This window comes from Neofelis nebulosa, chromosome 14 (assembly GCF_028018385.1).
Source record: "Neofelis nebulosa isolate mNeoNeb1 chromosome 14, mNeoNeb1.pri, whole genome shotgun sequence".
NCBI classification, from domain to species: Eukaryota; Metazoa; Chordata; class Mammalia; order Carnivora; family Felidae; genus Neofelis; species Neofelis nebulosa.
The window spans coordinates 18,478,794-18,499,148 of NC_080795.1; the positions used below are offsets into that span (position 1 = coordinate 18,478,794).

At 37.1% G+C, this 20,355-nt stretch overlaps 1 protein-coding gene across 5 annotated transcripts in view; it reads left to right on the top strand.

Moving 5' to 3' along the window:
- Window positions 1-20,355, top strand: part of PREX2 (phosphatidylinositol-3,4,5-trisphosphate dependent Rac exchange factor 2) — a 297,237-nt gene that overhangs the window by 54,334 nt on the left and 222,548 nt on the right. For all 5 annotated transcript variants that reach the window (XR_009253713.1, XR_009253712.1, XR_009253711.1 and 2 more), the window contains exons 2-3: window positions 17,016-17,087; window positions 18,460-18,582. Coding sequence is in view for 2 of the 5 variants with exons in the window: in XM_058699768.1 (XP_058555751.1) it covers window positions 17,016-17,087; window positions 18,460-18,582 (195 nt within the window). In the remaining 3 variants the exon portion in view is untranslated. The remainder of the gene's footprint in view (window positions 1-17,015; window positions 17,088-18,459; window positions 18,583-20,355) is intronic.

Sequence of the window (20,355 nt, forward strand, 5' to 3'; positions counted from 1 at the left end):
ATTAGCTATTTCTTTCTACCCTTTACTCAGCCTGGTTGTTTCTGTCCTGTTGCTTATGTATTACCTTAATAAGATAAGAACTCTTGATGTTTTTCTCCAACGCTGTCCTGCCCTGGTCTTTCCCATACCACTAAATGGTACCAATGTTCACTCATTTGCTCAGGTCAAAAATTTAGGAAGCAACCTGGATTTCTTTCTTTTGCAATCTACATCTAATTCATCAGCAAATCCTGCCAGCAATGATTTCAAAACATAGCCAGGCTTTTCCACTTCTCACCACCTCAAGCCACAGTATCATCACCTCTCTCCTGTCTTATTTTAGTAGAAGTCCAATTGGTCTCTTCTGTAGTCAACATTCCACACAGTAGCTATAGTGGACTTTAGATCAACTCTTCTGCTTACAACACTTCAGTGGTTTTCTATCACACTGGGAATAAGATGCCACATCCTTACCATGACCGCTGGGCCTTCTGAGATATGTCCTTGCCTGTCAACTGTTTCTCTTACTTCTCTTCTTCTCCCTTATACCACTTTACCCACTCTGCCCCTCCCATAGGTCCACACACTCCTGCTTTATCTGCATCTGCCTCTGCCTACTGTTCCTTCCTAGATGTTTCCATGCCTTGCTCTCTCAGCTCCTTAATGTCTGTCCTCAAATGATACCTTTTCAGAGGATTCTTCCCCAGCTACCAGGTCCTCACTCTTCCCATCACCGTGTTTTATTTTTCTTCATAGTACTCACCATCACCTGAAATTGAATCCTGTACTTAGTGGTTTATCTCTTGCATATCCCAACTATGGAATACATGCTCTTGAGAGCAGGGAATTGGTCTTCTCATCATGATCTACCTAGTGCCTAGAGCAGAGCCTGGTATACATTAGACATACCAATGACAATCTCCTATCATAAGGATCACGTTCCTACTTGTCCAGTGACAAGAGGTAAAATTGTGAATATTCCAGGACATGTGAATTAATTTCCAAATGGGATGTCCAATCCCAGTAGATTTCAGGATGCATTGTTGAATTTTTGAAATCTGGTTGCTGCTGTTTTTCTTTGATCAGAATGTGTAATTTTACAGTTGACATGGAGGAAACAGCTCATTCATGGTTTGCTGGTCCTCCAGGATCTGTGTGCCCAGCCTCCCCAGTATCACTGAGGCAGCCCTGGCCAAGCTAGAAGGGAAGGAGAATCCCTGTTCATTCTGGGAAGCCAGCTCTAGAATTAGTTTTACTCTTGGAAATCCAGTGAACTGGGATGAGCAGGGACACCAGTCCGTGAGCTTCAGGCTGATAACCCACCTCTACAGTACACCTCCACACTATAAAGTTAGGTTTTACTTCATTTCTGATTTTTATTCCAGTTCTTTATCAGGCCTGGGGTCCAAACCTAAATCCCATTGCATTTGGAAGAGGTCATGACAAGGAAAATTATTCCCTGGTAGATGCCATTCTCCCTTCCCACCTCCTCTTCTCCCCATTCCACCTCAAGCAGCACCTGTATATAGGTGTAACTTTCAGAGCAGTTACAGTGCATCACATGCTCCCATCTCCCTGAATAGTATCACTGCTGCCTGAAGTCTACTTGCTGGTGGCGCTTAGGACTTCCAGACATACCCCCAAATATTGGGTGTAGTTCTGATTAGGTTTTAATTTATTCTTCAGTTTGTTCTTTATATTATTTGCATTTTCAAGCTCTGAGGTCTGCAAATAATTGCCCTAAACCATGTTAGTTATGTGCACTCAGCCTAGGGACAATTTCATTTACATCCCCAAAAGGCTGCATTTTGAGGATCTAGGATGACTTAGAGTCTTCGGAAACCAAGAAACTGCCGATATTAGGGCATATTTGCTGTTTTGCAGCAGTTAAGCAAATCTGTTGCAACTTTGTGGTTCTATAATGAAATTCATAAAGTTTTGAACAGACATTAGCTTTTTCTTCGTTATTTTACACAACCCAGGTCCGAAAAAAAAATGCGTAAATTTGTTGTGGTTGTTGTTGTTATTGTTATAATTGCTTTTTTTCCTGTAAGGGAAGTTTTCTTATTTACCTGCACCCAGCGTGCTTCATGAATATTCAGCTGTTGATGGAGCTGCAAGCTAATATCCATGGAAATGAACTCATTAATAGTATTTTGCTGGCTCCTTCTTGGTTCATGAAGTATACAGAAGTACTTATAATATTTCCTATTTTATATTCCTCTTGGTTTTTGAAACATAATGGGATTATTGATAATAGTTGTTATCCCAGATTTTCGTAGTTATTTTTTCTCATATTTCTTAAGCAAAGGCTTTCAGATATTTGACTTTTTGCAGATTGTTAATGCAATTTTTACAAAGCAGATTATGAATAAAAATTATAAATGGCTTAAAGACAGTTCTCAGATATTTTACATATTTATACACATACAATACCTAATCCTCTTACTAATGCTTTGATTATAACTTGTATGGATGTTGTCAAAAAGAATGAATCTCCTTGAAAGTCTTCCTTCAGAGATTAAATGTGCTGTCATTTAATGAAAATAGCATCTGGCGAGTATATTTGGTGATCTAAAACAAAATAGGAAAAATAGCAATAATAGCTAACAGTTATATATTGGTTTTGATGTAAGAGTTGCTTCATGTATATTAATTTAATCTTTGCCTCAAGTCCATTTGAGTAGATACCATATTACTCTCATTTTACAGATGTCAAGACTGCATTACAGAGGTAAAATTACTGGTCAACTGTTGCATATCTAGTATTTGGTAGAGCTGGGATTTGAACCCAGGCAGACTGGCTCCAAAATTCAAGGTTTTAACTGCTTCACATTCTTCTGTTTTATTCTGACAAAGTCTGCAAACTGGACTACTTATTGTCCCAACACCTGTGCATTCCTTCCCCACTAAAATACCACCTATTTCAAATACCAGATTCCCTCCCAGTTAAGGTATTTTCTGGGCTCTCTTCTGTTCTGTATTAGCCCAACACTAACTGTTAACATTACTATACATTAGTTCCTTTAAGGAATAGAGTTCAAATAGAATGAAAAAGGAAAGGAAACAAAGCTACAGCTAGGAAGTAGATGGTGTATCGAATATGTAGGCATGAAAAAAAGAAGAGAAAGGAATATGGTAAGTCTGAATGGGCAATAGGATGTTGACAGAAAAATCATATGTGTTTTAAGGATAAGAGTGGACAATTTTAGGAGCCATTCCTAAGGGTGAAATAGATATATAAACTTCTCTGTGAAAAGAAATTTATCATGAAGCGAAATGTAAAAAATCTTTTTTCTGTACCTTGTGGGATTTTATAGCCAGCTAGATCAGAGTGTGAGAAAAAAGGAGGGTATGGATGCCAGGAGGAGACCCATCTTCGTGTTGGGGTCCTCATTCATTTCTCTGGGTTGTTTTCCAGCATAAAATACTTTTCCTTCCCCCACTGCTACATTTCCTTTTCATGGGAACTGAATTCTCAAATAACGACTTAAACAGGAATAGTGTTCTGCATTTTAAATTTGGGAAATGACCAGTTTCCTGTGCCAGAGAAAAATTTGTGCTTGAGAATATTATCTATATAGTGTGCTTTGTACTTCCCGCTTAGCCCTTTCTTTCCTTGTGCTGTGTTTTTAAAGTTATCAGATATCACTGTAAATTCCTGAGCAGCACAATATGCAGTATTATATTAGAGACACAATAGCCTGCTGGCATCTCTGAATAAATATTTATGTAATATTAAAAATAATTTAACAGACACCTTTGAGAAAAATTTTCACAAGTATGTTCATGTAAGCTTATGACCTGCCTTTAGAAATTCATTTTATCCCATATTGATCACCAACTGACAGCTGAAACATACTTTTATCTGAAATGCCCCGCAAAATTCTGAGGTATTTGAAATATTTTTTTGTTGTTGTAATTCTGAATGTAATGAAAAGTTCATTTTTTTATCTCACTTTAAGCTTTTTTACAAATATTATGACTTGTAACATATAAAGGAATAGATTTTCATTTTAATTTTGGAACCTAGCCTAACATTATCTTTGTCTAATGGTTCTGTCAGTGCTGTAAAGAGTTGATAGCATTCAGAAGAGCTAAGGCAACTTCAAGAATACAGTTTTGCTGTACCTGATTTTCTGTGGTTGTTCTCAGATTGGCCTGTCATTCTACTTCATCAGCCTGTATGATTTTTGTCCATACCAAGATCATGTAGCAGTTCATGGAAATCAAAGCCATGGTCTGGCCATATTCCACATACGTTGTTCACTTTTTATTAATACTTTATGCTCTAAATCCTCTCAAGGCTTAGAGATGGGCTGCAGTCTCTATTAACACCGTACAGTTGGATATCCAATAAATTTTTTCTACCTTCTACTATGGGTTAATTTTTTAACTTTTGGAGTGTTTACAAAATATGAATTGAGAGATTAACATGAACCATATTTGAGGGCAAACCTGGAATTCTGAGCAGAAAGGATCCAATGCAATGTAACAATGTGGAATATACATATATTTTAATAAACAGTAGATTTTTCCCCTCACAAATGCCTCAAATTATTTGTTTTGGAACAAAGGATTCTCCCGAAGTTAGAGTTACTTGGATTGATTTACTGTTAATAGAGGAGCAGAGAAGCGGACACAAGGGGCTTACCCTTTAGTTGTGTTCTCTCTAGTATTAGGAATAATTGAAGCCACAGTAGATATTATAGAACTAGGGTTGTAGGTGTAGCAGTAGTAGCAGAAATATCAGTATTTGGTCCTGATTATGCACTGTGCAAAGTGCCAACAAAAATTACCTCCGTGAATTCTCGCCTCTCTGTGAGATAGGTACTATTATTTTTAACCTAATTTAATGAATGAGGTAATTGAGGCTTACTTAGAACCTTGGCTACACTCCCTGCTGTGAGATATCCTGTGTCTTCATAGATGTGTGGATAGGTGTTTCTAGGTGTGTTGGGAAGAAACATGGAGGATTAATTTAGAGGGATTTCAAAACAGCTGATGATAAACATTCGGTGCTTCTTAATCTTACTTACTTTATTTAGTTGATTTTTTCCTAAAGTTTGGTGTATCCCTAACCATTCCGGAAAGAGACATCAATCACCCAAAACAATACAAGGAACACAAGATTATCATGAATCAAATGATATTTGGAATATAGGAGCCAAGAAAAATTTATTGCCCAAAAGCTACTTTATTAAAAAACATTTAATAGTTTAAAATAAAGGATATAGAGGTTTTTTCAGTCTTTGAGAAAACTAATCGTGTACATGGTTTTCAGAGTTGTCTCTAGAAAATATCACTTCTAGAATTAACATCTAATATAATCATGAATTCCTTGGGAAACTAGGCGTTAAGTAAATAGGCACCAAAATTTCTTTCTTTCTTGTTTTTTTTTCCCCATTTAAGTTTTTTCTCCTCTCATCTTGGAAGTACTTTCTTACTCAAACACATGAAGACCAAATGACATTTTAAAACAGAACTCTGGAATGATCAGTTATTAAGAAGTTATAAAAGCCCAAAGGGCCTTTGCAAAACCCCAAGATTATATGCTGAAAATTAAAATGGCTACAGAGATTTCTAAGTCACAAAAATGAGTAAATTGAATTTTATGTAAAAAAGATGGTATTAGTGTGAGAATAAAGAACAATTAACATTTAGCTCTGGTGTAGGAGGTAAGAGGGAATAGTGATGACTGTAGCAAGTGGAAGGAACATGTGGCTGCCTTTGCTCTAGTCTGTGGCTACTATTCAGCAATGTGGGTCCTGGGTTGATTTTTTTCCTTGTGTTTGAAGAGGGACCATAATTACTGATTTTTATGTAAATGTTCTTATTTCCTTAAATGGCAGTTGAAACAATGTTTTAACCATTTGTGCCATGTTAAAAAATACTTCTACTGCTTTTGATCTCTGCTTTTGACTTAATTCATTGCTCTTTCACACTCTCAAAGAGATATAAACATTAAAAAAAATTAAAAAGAAAAGAAATTGCAAAAGCGCAAAAGAAAAAAACCCAAAAACTTAACAAATAAAAACTTTCAAAATTGACAAAACACACTTCAGAGAAGTTTGCTTTTATTGTAGTTTTTTTTGTAATCTCAATAAATTTTCTAATTTTTACTTTCAATAATTTTATGCATAACTGTAATTCCATTGAGAATAGTTCTAATTTCTCTTTCATCTTCTGTCCATTTTCACTGTTGACTTTCCAGCCATCTACTATTAAACATCTTTAAAACCTGTGTCTGGTGTGTATTTAGTGTACTGATCACATGCTGACCCAGTACGAATTCTTCCCCCGAAAACTCCTGAAGAACACAATTCTGTCATGCTGCCTTTTGGCATGTTGAGGTCAAACAGAAGACGCTAAATAATGTTTTAATTATCCTTAAATCCTGGGAAAGTTTCAGCCAAGGAAGTTTAAAAATTATGGATGTATGTTGAAAAATTATCTTTACCTAGATGATGGTGATGTTAATTTTGAATCAATAGTTTTTCTAAAAAAGAATAAACCATCTTTTTGTGGGAAACTGAGCAGATATTCAAAGGCCCTCAACAAGTATGACACAATAAATCCTTTTGGTTCTGAATCATGAGAAAACATCAACATTCAAAGGGTTTTTGCTGGGGATATTGACATACTGTTTGGTATCACTGTGATCTCTTTCGGCATCTATCTGAGTAATCCATGGTGGCATATATTTTCCTTTGATGGTTTGTAGAGTGATAGATGCCCATGAGGGTGAGTCTTCAATGCTACTGAACTACTGACAAATGATTTATTATTCTATCAGTTTTTGGAGTTTCGTATGGATGGAATGTTGCCATGGCAGTCTAGGGACAAACTGTTATCTGTTTCAAAGATGAAAACATGCTGCCCATACATTTTCCATAGGGAATACAGTCTGGTGGAGAGCAGACATGCAAACTAACGGTATTTTGTCATTGTTCACTGTGTCTGAGTTGAAAAGACATGACAAAGGGAGCTTTTAAAAATCTACTCAGTTGTTTGAAAAGAGATTTAAACATAAGTTCTACCTAATTATAATTTTTATAAAAATGTGTTGAACTTTTTATTCATAATCTAATAAAAGTATTGAAATAAGGAGATACATGGAGAAACATGGGACTTTGCTAAAGCTCAGGAAGACACGGAAAATCACTTATTGTTATAATGTAGCCCAGAGAGGTTGATAATACAAAAGTTTTAGCCTCAAATTTGTGCATCTAGTTAGCACTGCTGTAGGTATTTTGGGATTCTATATGCCGGTGGTGCTCAACTGTGGGGGTGTAGAGTGGGCTTTTGGCAATGTATAGAGACATCTTTGGTTGTTACAACTGGGGATGGTAGTAGCTATCGGCATCTAGTGGGTATAGGCCATGAAACTCTTAAACATCCTGCATGTACAGGACAGTGCCTACAACCAAGATTTTTCTGGCACAAATGTCAAGAGTGTTAATGTTGAGAAACCCTGGTATATGGTGATGGAAAAGATAAAGATTATATGATATTATTATATTCTAAGTTGCTGATGGATATTTGGGAAGATAATACACTAGGGAAGTTAATACTACACAGTCTTGTGGTCTTTAGAAACAAAAACCATCCAGTGAAGAAAAAATTCTTCACTTATTCCACTGAAGTTTATTGAGAGCTTACCAAGTGCCAGGCATTGTTGGAGATGCTGGGGAAACCCGACTGAGCAAAACAGACAGACTCTGCCTTCTTGGAGCTCCACTACTAATGCAAGGTACCAGTAAATAAACAATTACATAAAACAGGAGCAGGTAGTGCCACAGGGTAAATGAAGTAGAGTAATAGAGTAGGTAGGGCAAGATGGGGTTGGGATAGGGAGAACGTTAACTGGATGGTCTAGACTGGATGGCCATGAGAGACTGTAAGCTAAGAACTGAGTGACAGCAGGAGGCAGCCAGGTGAAGAGTGCTCCAGGCAGTAGGAAGCAGGCTGTGTAAAGGTGTTAAGGTGGAAATAAATGTGGCATGTTGAGGAGGACATGGAAGGTGGTTGTGGTTAGGCAGTGGTCCAGAATGGGGAAACTGGGATGAGGCAAAACAAGAGAGGAGGGAGCGGCTGGATCATGCTCATTTCTTTTTAGGCTGAATAATATTCCACTGTTTGTATTTATCCATTCACCTACTGAAGGACATCTTGTTCACTTCCAAGTTTTGTCAATTATGAGTACAGCTGCTATGCTATGAACATCTAGGTGCAGGTTTTGTTATGGATATAAGTTTTCATCTCATCTAGGTAACTTCTGAGAAATATGATTGCTGGATTGCATGGTAAGAACATTTATGTTAAGAATATGCCAAACTGTCTTCCAAAGTGACTATATCATTTTGCATTCCTACGAGCAATGAAGGAAAGTTACTGATTACTCCACATTCTTTGGCATTGTCAGTATTTTGGATTTTGTCCTTTCCGATAGATGTGTAGTATCTTGTTGTTTTAATTTGCAATTGCCTAATAATGTACGATTTGAACAAGTTTTTATATGCTTATTTGCCATCCATGTATATTCTCTACTGAGGTGCCTGTTCAGTTCTTTTGCCCATTTTTTAATTTGGTTGTTGATTTTATTGATGTGGAGTTTTATGAGTTCTTTGTACATTTTGGACAATAGTTCTTTATCATATATGTCTTTGGGAAATATTTTCTCTCCCAGTTTGAGGCTAGGATTCTCATTCTCTTGTCCTTCACAGAGGAGAAGTTTTTAATTTTAATGATATCCACCTTATCAATAAATCTTTCATAATCATGCCTTTGGTGTTTTATCTAAAAAAGTCATCACCATACTCTTCTAGGTGTTTTATAGTTTTGCACTTTACATTTGGGTCTGATCCATTTTGAGGTAATTTTTCAGAAGGATGTAAGGTCTGTGTCTAGATTCTTTCTTTCTTTTTCTTTTCACATATGAATGTTCAGTTGTTCCAGCACCATTTATTGAAAAGATCATCCTTTCTTCATCATATAACATTTTCTCTTTTGTCAAAGAGTTGACTATATTTGTGTAAATCTGTTTCTGGGCTCTCTGTTGTATTCCATTTATTTGTTTGTGTGTTCTTTAACCAATTCCACACTGTTTTGATTACTGTAGCTTTAGAATAAGCCTTGAAGTCAGGTAGTCTCAGTCCTCTGAGTCCTCTGATTTTGTTCTTCTTCCTGAGAGAGAGAGAGAGAGAGAACCAGTGTGAGTGGGGGAAGGGCAGAGGTTGACAGAGGGACAGAGGAAGCTGGGGGGGGGAGAGGAGGGAGGGAGGGAGGGGGAGAGGGAGGGAGGGAGGGGGGGAGAGAGAGAGAGAGAGAGAGAGAGAGAGAGAGAGAGAGAGAGAGAGAGAGAAAGAGAGAGAAAGAGAGAGAATCTTAGCAGGCTGTACACCCAGCACAGAACCTGACATGGGGCTCAATCCCACAACCCTGAGATCATGACCTGAGCCAAAAGCCAGAGTTGATGCTTAGCCAACTGAGCTACCCAGGTTCCCTGTTCTTATTCTTTAATATTGTTTTGGCTACTCTGAGTCTTTTATCTCTCCATATAAACTTATAATCATTTTGTTGATATCCACAAAATAACTTGCTGGAATTTTTATTAGAATTGTGTTAAATCTACAGTTCTAATTGGGAAGAACTAGCATCTTGATGCTATTGAGTCTTCCTATCCATGAATGTGAACTGTGTCTCCATTTATTTGGTCTTCTTTGATCATTTTTATCAGAGTTCTGTAGTGCTCCTCATTCAGATGTTATACACATTTTTTTAAGGCTTATACACAAATATTTCATTTTTGGATGTGCTAATGTAAATGGTAGTGTGTGTAATTTCAGTTTCCACTTGTTCATTGCTGGTATAGAGGAAAGTGATTGACTTTTGTATATTAATCTTGTATCCTTCAGCCTTGCTATAAGATCTTATCAAGTTCCAGGAATGTTTAGGGTCAATTCTTTCAGATTTTCTACATAGACAATCATATCATTTATGAACAATGAAAATTTTATTTTTCCTTTCCAATTTATATACCTATTATTTTCTTTTTTGTCTTATTGTATTAGCTAGAAAATTCAGGACAATGCTAAAAGGGAATGGTGAGAGGAGACGTTCTTGCCTTGGTCTTGATTGTAGTGGGAAAGCTTCTAGTTTCTCACCATTATGTATGATGTTAGCTGTAGGCTTTTTTTTTTTTTTTTAAGATTTTTAAAATAATGTTGAGGACATTTCCCTCTTATTAGTTTACTGAGAATATTTGTCATGACTGGGTGTTGGATTTCTCAAAAGCTTTTTCTGCATCTGTTGATCATATGGATTTTTCTTCTAAGACTGGCGATGTGTTGGATTTCATTAATTGATTTTAGAATATTGAACCAGCTTTTCATACTTGGGATAAACCCCCCTTGGTTGTGATGTATAATTGTTTTTATAGGTTTTTGGCTGTTGTTTGTTAATATTTTGCTTAGAACTTTTGCATCTATATTTCTAAGAGATATTGGTCTATAGTTTTCTTGTGAATTCTTTGGTTTTGGTATTAGGGTGATGCTGGCCTCATGGAACAAGTTAGGAAAAATTTCCTCTACTATCTTCTGAAAGAGATTGTAGAGAATTGGTATAATTTATTCTTTAAATGTTTGGTAAAATTTACCAGTGAACTGATTTTGGCCTGGCACTTTCTGTCTTGGAAGGTTATTAAATATTGATTCAGTCCTTTTAATAGATAGAGTCCTGTTCGTATTATATTACTCTTTGTGTGAATTTTGGCAGATTATGTTTGTCAAGGATTTGATCCATTTCATTTAGACTATCATTTGTGGGTATAACATTATCAGTGTAAGATAACTACAAAAATATCTGTAGTTGGGGGCACCTGGGTGGCTTAGTCGGTTAAGCGTCCAGCTTCAGCTCAGGTCATGAGCTCACAGTTTGTGAGTTCAAGCCCTGCATTGGGCTCTGTGCTTACAGCTCAGAGCCTGGAGCCTGCTTGGAATTCTGTGTCTCCCTCTTTCTCTGCCCCTCCCCTGCTTGCACTCTCTCTCTCAAAATTAACATTAAAAATTTAAAAAAAATCTGTAGTTGGTAATTTCCTTGTGTTTTTAATTTTGTTTATTCCCTTACCCAAATGAGTCCTGAGTGCTTGGCAGTAAAAATAAAATTGAAGAATACTTCCCTGTTTTTGGAGGTATTTGGAAACTGTAGATGGAGGCCGAAGAGTCCCATCCCATTATTAGTCTTATGCATAGGGTGGGTACTGAAAGTAATAGGGCAAAGTAGAGACATAAAAGGAAGGAAAGGAGAAGTGATGCCATGAATGTACAAGAGAAAAGTCAAATATAATTAAGTAATAGAATTGAGTGGTATAGATTTATAGTGATAAATTTTGGGCTCTGGATTTCTGAATCTCTGGAGAGCTTTGGAATCATTGCGAGGTGTTATATTTTTTTTTTCAAATATGTGTAGATCTGGTTTTATTATCATAGTAAGTTCATTGCTTAGTTTTAACACCTGGCTTCTAATGTGCCAAATACATTTATTATATTTATTGTATATTATGCCTCCCTCTACTAGAATATAAGCAGAAATTTTTTACTATTTTGTTTATTGATATATCCTATATGCCTAGAACAGTGGTTTTCAAGGTGTGCTTTGTAGTCTTTCAGGGTTTTGTGAAATCCTTCCAGGGGATATGTAAGGTGAAACTATTTTCATTGTAATACTAAGACTTTATTTGCTTTTATTTTTTCTGTGTGGATGCTTGCACTGATCGTGCAAAAGCAATGATGTGTAAAACTGCTGATGCTTTAATGTGAATTAAAGAGTGCCACTAAAGAGTAGTGGCACCAAATTGTACTAGGTATATTTCACTGTATATTTCACTGTCACTCACTCGTGGGGGAAGGGTGGTAGAGGATTCCTGTTTCACCTAAGAGTGTTCTTGTGAAGCTGTAAAAATTATTAATTGTACTAAATTGTGACTCTTGAGCACATGCCTTTTAATATTCTGAAACAGGAAGTACACCTAAGTACTTCTGCATACTCAAATATTATGGTTGTCCCATGGACAGAATTTGTGATTGAGTTGCTATGGAACATTATATTTACTTGAAATAACAACTATGAGGTAAACTGTGGTTTTAGTTTCAGGGCACTGGAGTATTTGGCAGATAGTTTATTCAACAAAGAAAGAAGTGAACCTGTTACTTCAAGGAAAACAACTGATAGTATTTGTTGATGATGATAAATTCAAGCTTGCAAGTGAATTTAGAGTTTTGAAAAATTTACGTCTGTGAGCTGGATAGCCTCCTAATACTTAAAGACTTCTCTAGTGAGTTGGATACTGATAGTTACTAATGTGATGTGAGTTTTTTTGATATCGTATAACAAGACGTGTTAATATTTTGAAGATATGTATAACTCTTAGTGAAGCATGGTTAAGAAAATTTACAGCATCAAGCATAGATAAAAGATCCCTTCAAATTGCAAGATAAATGAATTGTTTTTTTAATTTTTTAAAATGTTTATTGATTTCTGAGAGAGACAGAGTGTGAGCAGTGGAGGGGCAGAGAGAGAGGGAGACACAGGACCCGAAGCAGGCTCCAGGCTCTGAGCTGTCAGCACAGAGACCACGAGATGGACCACGAGACCATAACCTGAGCCGATGTGGGCTGCTTATTTAACCCACTGAGCCATACACACACCCTCAATTGGTTTTAATGTAGCAGAGTATGAAAAGTTCACTGATATGGTTGGTTTCAGATTAAAAATCATTCATGACTAACCTTTAAGAAACTACCACTTACTGAGTTTTGGTGTTGTATCAAAGAAGAATACCCACAACTATCTGGAAATGTTATAGAAATGAACATATCTGTGCATCTTTTGAGAGTTATCTACTATGTGTGCCTGATGTAAAGAGTGGGGAGGACAAAAATGAATTGAGGGAGATAATTTAGTACACTGAAATCATAAACAAGTGCATTCTGAGAATAAAATCATGGATTTTATCTCATCATGGATTTGCCTTACCTTTTGAGTAAGTGGTGGCCCAGACAGACAGACAAGGAAGAAGGGAATAGCTGTCATCTCCCTCTTACATATAATCTCCTTCCCTCTTTTAATTTATTGGTTGCAAATCTGTGACATTTTTAGCTCTCTTAAGCTTTAATTAATGTATGGCATTTAACCCGTTTTACCAAATACATGATAGGAAGGAAACAACATGGAGCAAATTGAAGAGAAGATAAAGAGTTCTGCTGTCTGTGTAGGAAAACAGTAGTCCCTAACTGTAGTGATATCTCGGAATGTGTTGTGTAATCATTGTTAGGGGAATCCTGGCAAGCTGAACTGCCAACACACCTGCAAGCTGGAAGGTACAAGGAGGGGCACCTGCAAACCTCACTTAGTCTGTCTTATCTCGCTGGTCTTTGCATCTCCCTAGCCTTCAGAGATTATTATGACCCATTTATGCAGATTGTGATTTTCATGGTTGGAGGGAGGGTTTTCTTGTGGAATAGCAGAAACTCCAACTGGTTGAGTGAGAGGGTATTGTGCATAGGGTTGGAAAGCCAAGAAGTTTTCTCCATTGAGACCCACTGACTTGTTTCCTCAAAGTCTTCAGTCTTTGGAAGAAAAAACGTAAAGAAATTTTCATCAGATGTAGTCTCAGGACCAATTGCATCAGAATCATCTAGGGAACTTACTCAAAATACAGATTTCTGGGTCCTCAACCAATCTGCCGAATCAGACTTTCTGGGGATAGGGCCAGGGAATCTGCATTTAGAAATACTCTCCAAGTATTATACACAATAAAAAGTTTGAGAACCACTGGCATTTATAAGCCTTTTTCCAGTATATTTGTATCAAAATGAGGATGATCTAATTCTGATGAAATTCTGGACCAGTGGGAATAAATGAATGCAGAGGTAAAACAGCATATTAAATCCTTCATGTATTTTTGTATTTAGGGTATTAATGCTTCTTTGACTGATAGGAAAAAAATTAAATGCACTAATTACTAAAGTCTGAAAGGTTGTTAAAAGACAGTTCTGAAAACAGGTTATTTTTCTTTATATTGAGGAAGGAAGACTTTTAGGTTTTGTTAAAAATGTCTGTTTTCATGATTTTGCGTTCTGGGCAAAGTATCTGAAATCTGCCTTCTCTGTGCATAAAATGAAGTTCTCAGGAAAATAAATGCTTGATCAGAAATGCTAACAAGTTCCAGGTTCTATTTCATTCACAGTTAAACAAAAAGTTCCATATTGTCACAGAGGGTAAGAAGATAAAAAGTCAGATGAAGATATAGTTTACTGTCTCAGTTTGTATGTTTCCTTCTAGCTCATATTTTGATTCATTTGTACTACCTCCAAACTTTCATTTATCAGCTTCAGAATGTTACTGAGTTCAGTTCATGAAGAAAAATGTTTATAAATTTAGAGGTGAACGTTTAGTTTTGCTTGTGTGAGAGGTTACCTGTTTACTATGTGGTCAACGTGAAATGTAAACTAGGCAACTAAACTACCATGTTACTTTAAGACTAAGTAGAAAGAGCTAACAGACGATTTTTGGTATGAATACATGGAAAATATTCAACAAAACCAGAACTAAAATTAAAAATAAGACTTATACTAATTAAGATGGGCAAAGTCAGGAAATTCAGAATCTCTTTAGGTTGCCAGTTACACCTAACTATAGATAATAGTTCAAAACTCACATCGCATATCATATACACTTTCCAATGAAAGAATTAAGGTGACATTCAGTACTTTTCTATTCAGTTTATTTAATTCAGCTGACTTATTTCATTCAGTTGGATCTACTAGTACTAATGTGGCTTTGTTGTTATAGACTCTGAAACATGAACTGGTGGAATCGGGAATAGAGATGGGTCTGAAGCTAATGCTAGGAATGACATCCTGTGGCTCATTTGTTTTGTTTCTGTTAAATACTTTTGTTTTTCTTTTCACAAAAGTTATAATATGCTCGCAGCCAAATATTCTGAGCATAAGAAAGTGTATAAAGGTTATCTTTAACCACTGTTTGCATTTGGTATATGCTATATATTTTCTCAGTATGAATCCACACTACCATTACACATGTATATTTATGTGTATATAATGGCATGTAATATGTATATGTGTGTACATATATGTCAGTACATTTCAAGTATGCTGATTAGTAAATTTTTCACCAGACAGTATTTTATAGACATCTGTTTTATATGCACATAATTATATGTAATTTATATCACATTCTATTTATTATTATACTTCTGCATGGTATTTTATAATTTGCATGTACCATAATATATTCAATGATTCCCTTACTGATGGGCATTAGGTTGTTTTCAATGTTTCCACTTTTGTAATCAATATACTGTAACCCCTTGTCTGAATGTTTTCTTAGGATAAATTCCTAGAAGTAGAATTGCTGGGTTAAAGGAAATTCCCATTTAAAAATTTGAGATATATTGTTAAGTTGTATTGTCCCCACAAATGTGCCATTTTATACTCTTACTAGCAATGTCTTGAGGATGTAACTTTGGAACATTTGAACAATACTGGGTTGTCTTAGTCTCTTAAATCTTTGTAAATATACCAGGTCAAACATGGGATTCTTGGGGTGCCTGGGTGGCTTATTCAGTTAAGCATCCAACTCATGGTTTCAGATCAGGTTATGATCCCACAGTTTGTGGGATCAAGCCCCATGTTGGGCTTTGCACTGGCAGTGGGAGACTGCTTGGGATTCTCTCTCTCCCTTTTTTCTCTGCCTCTGTCTCTGTCTCTGTCTCTCTCTCTCAAAATAAATAAATAAACATTAAAATGGGATTCTTACCTTAATCTTCATTTGTTTGATGTAGTTTCCAGAGACTCCTTGGAGCCTCTGTGTATTCTGGGGATTGGTGGGCTATGCAGTCAGACCCTGACTTGGCAGGTAGTGGCTGAAGTTCTTAAGACAAACAGGGAAGGCAGTGATCTCACCTGATCACTAGATAGTTAATGAACGATGTCTTAAAGACACAAACCAGATTTGCTGGATGGAAAGTCACTTCTCCTTTTCCTTCCAAACCTTCTCTTTTAAGACCCAGTGTAAACAACTCTTTCTGCTTTTTTCCTTTGCAAAAATAATAGTGTATTTAGTCATGAGTCCAAGCTTAATGACTTGTCAAGAAGAGTCCAGATCTTTGAAATACTAATGAACTTATTTGCCTACCATAGGGCTATGGAGAGCCCTGACCTGATCCCAGGAATACCAAATCCGTCTTTCTAAAACTTGGGGGAGGGAGTAAGAGAGGAAGAGAAATCCCTCCATTCCTTCTTGAAGAGTCACTTTCTCTCTTCCTCTTTCACTGACTATCTCTATCTCTTCCTCCCTACCTCCTTCTTTCAATCTCTCTCAGTTCCAAAAAGGTCACTGGAATTTCTGACCCTTTGTTTTTTATCAGAAATCTCATTTTTCATTAGAGTTTGGTCTTGTGCTTCATAAGACTTAGAAGTTTAGGAAACATTTGACTCTTTTTTTTTCCCTTAAATGTATTTATTTACTTAGAGCACACAAAAGTGCTCATGTGTAAGTGGCAGAGGAACAGAGAGAAAGGGAGAGAGAGAGAATCCTAAGCAGGCTCCCCGTTGTCAGCTGAGAGTCCGTTGTGGGGTTCAATCTCACAAATTGTGAGATCGTGACCTGAGCCAAAATTAAGAATCGGACATTTAACTGATTGAGCCCCCCAGGCTCCCCCAAAACATTGGACTCTTAAGTGTTTACCACAGAACATTGAGATCCTGGTGGATAAATTTAAATTCATATATACATGGTCACTTTTGGTCTTGCCCCCAAACGAAGGATAAAATCCCCAGGTAGGAACCACAGTGAACAAGAGTTTAACCTTTTACAACAAAACTATTATATTCAGTAGTTATTAGAGTTTTAAACTTTGGTTTCCTGTAAAACAGAATTAGTTCTCTTCAACACCCTGTTATTTTATTAACCTAATGTCACCTTCAAAATATCTTTTTTTTTGTTTCATGCAGGCGTTCTTACACCGAATGAACCAGTGCGCTGCGTCAAAAATTGACAAAAATGTAACAGAAGAAACAGTGAAGGTGAGGAGTTGCAGTTTGCCCTCAACACAAGCACACATTCTCCTCAGATAAGATTTTATCTGTGGGATGTTACTTGAGTGTTCTTCAGCTTACTGGTACCAGTAGAAGCTCTGTGCCAGGCACTTGTGTGGGCGACGCTGAGAAAAAGGGAAACGATGTCGGGAAAAGAAACAGAGGGTTATGATGATGACATAGAAGACATGGAGACTTTTTTTTTTTTTTGCCAAGGCCTTAGGGCAGTTTGAAAAAAGGAAGGAAAACAAACCCAGACTGAGAACCTCAGAGTCCGTGAGAGGGAGGGAGCAGAGTTGTGTGTGTAAGAGGAAGGCAAGAGGTGGACAGATGCAACTTCCAGTCTCTGATCTCTAAAGAACAAATGATTTGGGTGGTTCATTGGTGCAGAAAAAGTTCGCATAATATCCTGGACTCAGAAACAAATGGATAAGAATTTCCTGTTAAGCTGCAGGGAAGGAAAATTATGAGGAGGTTTGTAAAGGGGGAGGAGATAAATGAAAATTAATTGTACTATTGTTATTACTCATTTAAGTTCTATAAATCATCATTGATGTTTATTTTTGGTGCTGATTTGCTGTTTTACTTTACTAAAAATAGAAAAAAATCCAAGGATTTTTTAGGCCCTTCCGAGTATTTTTTTCATAAATTAAATACTAACTTTCCAATTCTCCTCACCGTGGGAGTATTTTAGTTTGTGTGCTTTTGGTGGAAAGCAAAAGACAAGTGTCTGTATTATTCAGATGGCTTGAGGTTGCTTTGTCTCTCGTATTGGGAAACTCCAGACAGAAGAAAAGGTTCAGGACCTGTGGCTCAGGGAGGTCAATAAGGTTGCCAGGTTCTCTGTAGCTCTTCACTTTGACATCCAGGTTATCAGCTTGGCCGTGGACTGGCTCCTCCCGCAGCTGCAAAATGACCCTGTAGCTGTCCCAGCTGTCACTTCCAGACACAGCACCTTTCCAGAGGGGGGGAAAGGGCGGTCCATTCCAGGATGCCTTTCTAGAGAGCAAAGAAACCCTTGTCCCACACAGCCTGCCAGCAAATCCGCCTGCACAATTTTACCTGCCGCCCATTTTCGCTAATAGGGTGGGGACTGTCCTGCTTGGATTTAGTCACTTAGGCTTTTCCTGAGAGCCAGGAATAGGTTCCTGATTCCCAGAGTTGTGTGGGGGTGGAGAGGATGTCCAGACAAAATTGGCACTCTGCTGACTGGCTTGCTATGCCCTGAAGTTTTCAGCTTGGAAATAGAATACTGTACTCTTACGGACTTGTGTGTTTTTTTGTTTTGTTTGTTTGGTTTTTTTTTTTAGTTGTTTTTGTTTTTAACCTGCTTCACTATTGCACTTACATGTATTTGCAGATGCTGTTCTCAAACATTGAAGATATCCTTGCAGTACATAAGGAATTTTTAAAAGTCGTGGAAGAATGCCTACATCCAGAACCTAATGCTCAGCAAGAAGTGGGAACCTGCTTTCTTCACTTTGTAGGATAAATTTCTGTTTATTTTAAAAGCTCTTTCCCCCTAGATTTTAAGGTCTAGCGTTTGGCACAAGGGAATGTGGGAATTCAGCATTAGAAGCAAAATGTGACACCAAAAGTTTGGGGTCTTTTAAGGCCAATGAAATCTTCCACTTAGAGCCAGAAAGGGGTGAGGGCCTCACATCATCCATTTTATTCAGTGAAGAATAAACAGCCTTTTCTTTTCCCCAACAAGTTAGTTCTTCGCATGCTCTGTAGCTTTGAATTCTAATGAATATTCAGGCTGTTCATAATGAATGGATTTTTATGTTTCTCTCAAACATAGAGCATTTCCCTTTTGAGGCAGAAAATCCTTACTCTTATAATGGCGTGATGAGCCTTTTGTTAGTCAGAATGTTCCCTTTTTAATCGACTGGTGACAAACCTGCGGGTGGACAAACCTATTCACTCTAGGTACACATATGCCTGAATCTGAGTTTTTCCCAAGGATGGTTCCTCAGAAGGTTGTACTGAGCCGTACAGAAGAATAGCCAGTCAGTATTCTGGTGTTTCAAATCATACGTCATGATTGTGTGATCATTTCCATCCCTCTGGACACAGCAGTTGAAATTATTTGTGCAATCAATTTGCAAAGTAAAAAGTCACCTGAAAATGAAAATTGTTTTTAGAACTGAGGGCATTCATACTAAAAATAAAAATAGTACTGCTATATATATATATATTCCACTGATGCTTATTTTCAGAATACCAATCTGAATCCATTTGTGTATCAAAATGTTATATAATTAATGTTTTATTTAAAAATATCAAAGTGTTTTGTCAAAGAAATCAATTTTTGTTTATTTTGATTTCTTTTTTTTAAGTTTATTTATTTTTGAGAGAGAGAGAGAGCACAAGCAGAGAGAGGGAGAGAGTGAGAATCCCAAGCAGGTTCTGCACTGTCAGTGCAGAGCCCAACGTGGGACTCGAGCCCACAGACCATGAGATCATGACCTGAACCAAAACCAAGAGTCAGATGCTTAACCAACTGAGCCACCCAGATGCCCCAGTTTTTGTTTATTTTTATTTCTATTTAACCTTTGGGGAGCCTGGGTGGCTTAGTCAGTTAACGATCAGACTTCAGCTCAGGTCATGATTCACAGCTCGTCAGTTTGAGCCCTGTGTCAGTCTCGTGCTGACAGCCTGGAGCCTGGAGCCTGCTTCGGATTCTGTGTCTGCTTCTCTCTCTGCCCTTCCCGCACTTGTGCTCTGTCTCTCTCTTTGTCAAAAATAAAGAAACATTAAAAAAAGTTTTTATTCCTATTTAACTTTTATAAAGGTAACCATATGTAGTTTCTAGGTCTATATTTCTGTATGTAGTGAGCAGACTCTGCATATGTTTTTTTAATAATCAGGATATATTTCATAAAGATAATTATATTAAAAGGAGAAGCTCCTTGGACATAGCAAGATCAAGCTGTGCTTTCCTCGGGCATGACTGGAAACCACACATGTTTGTGTCCACTTAATCCAGACTGTTCCTTTTCATGAAAGAATTCAAATCTTCTGCCAGCTGGAGTATTTGCTCTTTCAGTCCAGTCCTGCACATGGGAATCTTGCACTCTGACATCCATTTCCTCAGTAACACACTATGAATCTGTCATCTGTGAATTTACTCAACTATTTCTGAAGTTTGTTTCATTCTGGGTCATATCATCTCTTGAAATAAGTAATTCAATACATTTTCTACTGGCTGTATAAAATAACACTCAGTGTTGCTTTCCAGATGCCTGTCTTT